The sequence below is a fragment of the Propithecus coquereli genome, unplaced genomic scaffold (genome assembly GCF_000956105.1).
Source record: "Propithecus coquereli isolate 6110/MARCELLA unplaced genomic scaffold, Pcoq_1.0 Scaffold377, whole genome shotgun sequence".
Classification (NCBI taxonomy): Eukaryota; Metazoa; Chordata; class Mammalia; order Primates; family Indriidae; genus Propithecus; species Propithecus coquereli.
Genome location: NW_012149474.1, coordinates 944384 through 949700, shown reverse-complemented (window position 1 = coordinate 949700; position 5317 = coordinate 944384). Strand labels below are relative to the sequence as shown.

Here is a 5317-nt window from a genome sequence, read left to right as displayed (position 1 = left end):
GTGTGCTCTGGTGCATGTGTTAGCATGTGTGCGCATGTGCATGTGTGTATGCGTGTGTGCACGTGTGTGCTCTGGTGCATGTGTTAGCATGTGTGTGCGTGTGTGCATGTGCGTGAGGGGGGTAGGGAGGGCCAGCAGGTGGGGAGCTGGGGGCGGGGAGGGCAGGTAGCGGTAGGTTCATGCTGCCCCCATCCCCCCATGCCAGAGGGCGTCCTCACACTGCGAGCACGGCCCCCACCTGAGGGCGAGTTTGTGGACTGTTTCCAGAAAACCAAGCTGGCCATCAACCTGCTGGTGAGAGCAGGGGCCCCACCCTCCCCGTCCCTGGTGCCGGGTCCAGGGTCCACCCTTCCCAAGGCCACCCTCACTGGTCCCTCCCGCAGGCCAAGCTGCAGAAGCACATCCAGAACCCCAGCGCGGCCGAGCTCGTGCACTTCCTCTTCGGGCCTCTGGACCTGGTGCCTGGGCTGGGACAGCAGGGGTGGGGGGTGGCCAGGGCCCTGGGAGTGGCTCCCTGCGCTCAGGGTGGGGGAAGCAGGTGCTCACCTGGGGCAGCCCGGCTTAGGCCGTGCGTCCATCTCCCAGGGGGCCGAAGTCCCTCCTGAGCGCCCCCCCGTGGAGCTTCTGGGGCTGGGGGCCCGTGAGCGTGGCCCCTGCTGAAGCCCCCTGTGCCCCAGATCGTCAACACCTGTGGTGGCCCAAACATCGCACGCTCCGTCTCCAGCCCCTTGCTCTCCCGAGATGCCGTGGGCTTCCTGCGTGGCCACCTGATCCCCAAGGAGATGTTGCTGTGGGAGTCGCTGGGGGAGACCTGGACTCGGCCCCGGTGCGGCATGGCGGAGAGGCGCTGGGGGCAGAGCGCGGGCAGGGTGGGGGTCCTGGCGACGAGCTCCGGCAGGGGCCTGGCTGACCCCCCGGGACCTCTCGCCCTAGCGCCGAGTGGCCACAGGAGCCGCGGGTGCCCCTCTACGTGCCCAAGTTCCACAGCGGCTGGGAGCCGCCCCTGGACGTGCTGCAGGAGGCCCCCTGGGAGGTGGAGGGGCTGGTGTCCGCCCCCAACGTCGAGGTCAGAGCAGCCCCAGCCCGGCCCCTCCCCCAGAGCTCCCCTCCCCAGCCCACGTCCCCCACCTCCCCTGCAGCTGCAGCCCCTTCCAAGCAAGGCGGCCCATGGCCCCCGGGTGGGTGGCAGGCTGTGTCTTCCTCGGTGGCACCAGCACGTTTCACTGAGACCCTGTCCTGTGCCCCCTCGCCCTGGGACCCAGTCTGTCCCTGCCCTTCCTGACCAGCCCCCACCCCACATCAAACCCTGGCTGCCTACTGTCCTCACAGCCTGCTCCGGCAAGCCGGAGACTATCCTTACGAAACTCCCAGAAGCACAGCCATGCTTTGGAGCCCACACCCCCAGGGGACACTCTACCACCAGTCAGCTCCGCACATGCTCACAGGTAAGCCCCTCCCTCAAAGCGCGGGAGCTTGACATTCACTCTTCAGAACACGGAGGCTCTATGTGTGTACGCTGCCACCAGGTGGTGGCAACTGCCTCATTCAAGTGGTTCAGAATACCACCTTTCCAAATTAGAACCAGGTTTTCATTTGAACTTTGTAATTATAGGAAAAATTTTGAAAGTCACATGTAAATTTACTACCCTAATACATCAGGTCTTTTCGTGCCTCCACATTCGTGTTTTAGAATCAAGGTTAGAAACTTACTAGACCATTGAACTTAAATGGTTTCTCTGAACACTGTCATCCTGTGAGGCTGTTGGCCTGATTTTGGCCCAGCTCTGGCAGAGCCAGCAGAGGAGACTGGGGGTGTAGCCCCCCTGCTCCCCACCACTTCCACAGAGCATAACCACAAACTCAGGGCTCCAGGGAGCCCCACCGTCCCCTCCTCCTCTCTGTCCCCACTCCTGGGCCAGGATCTGCCTGGGCAGCTCATTGCCCTACCAGACCCAGGATTCAGTTTCAGGAGAGGAGGAGCCAGAAATCCATGTGTTAAATAAGCGCGCCCGTCCCCTTCGCCCATGTCGTCAGCCTGGTACCCAGGGTCCTTAGCCTAGGACCACACTTCAAGAAACATTTTCACCCTTTGGCTTCCAGCCCCTGTTGTGTCCACCTGGCCCAGTCCCGGTAGCCCTTGCCCCCACCTTCCCTGTGCTCCTGGACAGGAAGCTGCCCCGATGGCCAGGGCCAGACAGACCAGGAGGGACGGCCCAGCCCCGGGGGCAGCCACAGGCCTGCTCTGTGCCGAAGCCGGGACGCCCAGCCAGAGCTGGCCCCCGTGCCCCTGCAGGGTTCGGGTGCAGCCCTCGGAGAGGAACTCGTGGACAGTGGCTTGTGCACGCACACGTGTGTTCTCAGTCCTCGGAGGAGCTTGGCTCTGAAGACGTCCCGGCCTTCGCTGGTCAGCTTACGGAAGCCGCGACCCAGGCACATGCCGGGCTCTGGTTCCCATGGGGTACCAGGCTGGAGACCGCGGAGGTGGCCTGGGCTGGCCAGCCTTGCCATGCCATGGGCCCTTTGTCCCGCCCACCGCCCGCCCACCCCACCTCCACGCAGGGCCCCAGCGCTCCGAGGCTGTCACAGTTTCCATTCCTGGCTGCGGAGCCACAGCCTCTCTGTGCTGCGGAACGGAGGCAGTCGTGCACCTGGGAAGCTGCTGCCCCCGGCTCCTGCCCAGGTCCAGGAGAGCCTGGCGCAGCCCTGGGCCTCAGCTTCTCCCGTTCCTTGCAGGGGCTACCAGCCAACACCAGCCATGGCCAAGTACGTCAAAATCCTCTACGACTTCACAGCCCACAACGCCAACGAATTGTCGGTGCTCAAGGATGAGGTCCTGGAGGTAAGGGGGTAGCAGGGAGGGGCTGCCCAGGGCAGGAGAAGGGCTCCCAGGGGAGGAGGAGGCTGCCCAGGGGCAGGCTGACGGGGGGTGGGAGGCGCAGGCACGGGTGGCTGCCCAGGGGAGGGAAGGGCTGCCCAGTGGGGGCAAGTGGTCTGGGGGCCAGGCTGTGTGACAGAACATGGCTGCTGGCCCCTTTCCCCAGGGTCCCTACCTCTGGGCTCCTATGGGGATCCACAGGCCTCCCCCCGCCCTGCAGACTGGCTGAGGGCCGCCCTGTCTCAGGGCCCCCCCAGGGCATGCAAGGACCCCTACTCGGGGCTGGGCTGGGAGGTGGGCAGTCCCTGTGCCAAGTGGGGGACCCCCCAGTGGAACCCAGCAGGGGCTTGTCATTCACGCCCACCCCAAGAGCCCGGGCACAGACTGCCTTTGTGCCAAGCTGAATCCAGGCCACCCGCTGGGGGACGGAAAGTGGAGCAGGCTGGGGGGGTCTACATCCACAACCAGGTTAAGAGGCCGCTGCTCCAGGATCCCACTGAGGCAGGGTGGGGCCCAGGGGCGCTCTGGCCTGCGAAGGACTCAGCGGTCCAGCAGCCCAGGCCGGCGCCTGGCAGAGGGGCGCGGGCCTGACGCCGCCGCCCGCAGGTGCTGGAGGACGGGCGGCAGTGGTGGAAGCTGCGCAGCCGCAGCGGCCAGGCGGGCTACGTGCCCTGCAACATCCTGGACGAGGTGCGGCCCGAGGACGCGGGCGCCGCCCTGGAGCAGGTGAGCCTGCCCCGTCCGCAGCACGTGGGCAGCGCCCGGACTGCTCCCGAGCGCGGAACAGCGGCCTGGGACCCGGGCTGGGGCGGGGGCGGCTGGGGGGCCGGGGCTGGGGCGGGGGCGCCCGGGCAGCGGGAAGGGCCGGCCCCAGGCGCGGGTGCGGCTGCGCGGGTCCTGGGGGCTGCGGGGACGGGCGCAGTCGACAGCCCCGCCAGCCCGCGCGCCTCTCCCCGCCCGCAGGCCAGTGCGAAATACTGGGGCCCCGCCAGCCCGACCCACAAGCTGCCTGCGACCTTCGCGGGGAACAAGGACGGTGAGAGGCCGCTCCCGCAGGGTGGGGGCGCCGGCCCGGAGGGCGCGCGGGGTGGGCGGGGCGGCAGCCGGGCTGAGCCTCCGCGCCGCCCGCAGAGCTGATCCACCAGATGGACGAGGTCAACGACGAGCTGGTCAGGAAGATCAGCCACATCAAGGAGCAGCCGCCCCGGCACCTGCGCGTGGAGCGCGCGCTGCCCACGCGCCCGCCGCTGTCCTACGAGTCGGGCCCCGGCGAGGTCCGCGCCTGGCTGGACGCCAAGGCCTTCAGCGCCCGGTGAGCACGCGGCGCGGGCGGGGGGCGGGGGGCCGGGAGCCACGCCCACGGCGCCCCCTCACGCGCCCCTGCCCGCAGGACCGTGGAGAACCTGGGCATCCTGACCGGGCCGCAGCTCTTCTCGCTCAGCAAGGACGAGCTGAGGAAGGTGTGCGGGGAGGAGGGCGCCCGCGTGTACAGCCAGCTCACCGTGCAGAAGGCTCTCCTGGAGGTGCGCCCCTGCCCCCGCCCCTGCAGGCCGCCCTTTCCTGGGCTTGGGGGGCCCGGGACCCGGGCTGAGGCGGCCGCTCTCCTCCCTAGAAGCAGCAAAGCGGGTCGGAGCTGGAGGAACTCATGAGCAAGTTTCATTCCAAGAACCAGAGGAGGGCGGAGGACAGCTAGACCCGGCCGCCCCGCAGCGCCTCGCCTGCAGCGGGGGGCGGCCGCACCTGCAGCGGCCCCTAAGCGCACGGAGTATTATTTTTGTATGTGTATGTATTTTGTACCAAGGACACGGATGGGCTGTGGTGCCGGGTGAGGGCCCCGCACCCGCCTGGCACATGGCCTGTCCTCAGGCCCAGGGATACCCACTGCCCCAGCCCACACCAAGGCGGACCTCAGCCAAACCTGGGACCCTTGGTGCCAACCCCACCTCTGCCTGCCCTGAGGCCACAGGACCCCCCAGGAGGGGTGGGGCCTCGTCCTCTGTGATGCCCCCCTGTCTTCACCTGCTCCTACGTCGACCTGTACGCAGCCGCACCCCCATGCCCCAGAGTAGGCCAGAGCTCCGCCCCGGCCGGGCTGGTGACCTGGCCTCCAGATGTGCCCGCCACACCCACCCCTTGTGCTGCTCCACAAGGGTGGCCGGGGCTCCAGCACAGGAGGCCCTGGGTGCTGTGCTGGGGTGGGGCGCACGCTCACCCCCTCCCCGTCAAGGACTGAGGATGCGCTGGACACGAGCGCTGGCTTCAGACACCCCTGCCACCTACCCCACAGAGCCCGCGACAGGAACTCTCTCTGACCAAGTCCCAGGCCAGCTGAGTCCTGCGTGCTGTGCAGGGGGCTGGGGTGTCTTGGAGCTCTGGACCCAGAGTCACACCCCAGAGCTGAGAGGTGGCCGAGGCTCCACAGCTAAGTCATTAAACCGGTTG

At 67.8% G+C, this 5317-nt stretch overlaps 1 protein-coding gene across 1 annotated transcript in view; it reads left to right on the top strand.

Annotated features, from left to right (window-relative positions):
* EPS8L2 (EPS8-like 2) overlaps nt 1-5317 on the top strand; it is a 14720-nt gene extending 9403 nt beyond the window's left edge. The window contains exons 6-16 of the mRNA XM_012651935.1: nt 206-294; nt 384-458; nt 678-826; nt 934-1066; nt 1330-1445; nt 2734-2839; nt 3482-3601; nt 3839-3911; nt 4007-4187; nt 4266-4398; nt 4488-5317. Of these exons, the coding sequence (XP_012507389.1) occupies nt 206-294; nt 384-458; nt 678-826; nt 934-1066; nt 1330-1445; nt 2734-2839; nt 3482-3601; nt 3839-3911; nt 4007-4187; nt 4266-4398; nt 4488-4568 (1256 nt within the window). The 3' untranslated portion in view covers nt 4569-5317. The remainder of the gene's footprint in view (nt 1-205; nt 295-383; nt 459-677; nt 827-933; nt 1067-1329; nt 1446-2733; nt 2840-3481; nt 3602-3838; nt 3912-4006; nt 4188-4265; nt 4399-4487) is intronic.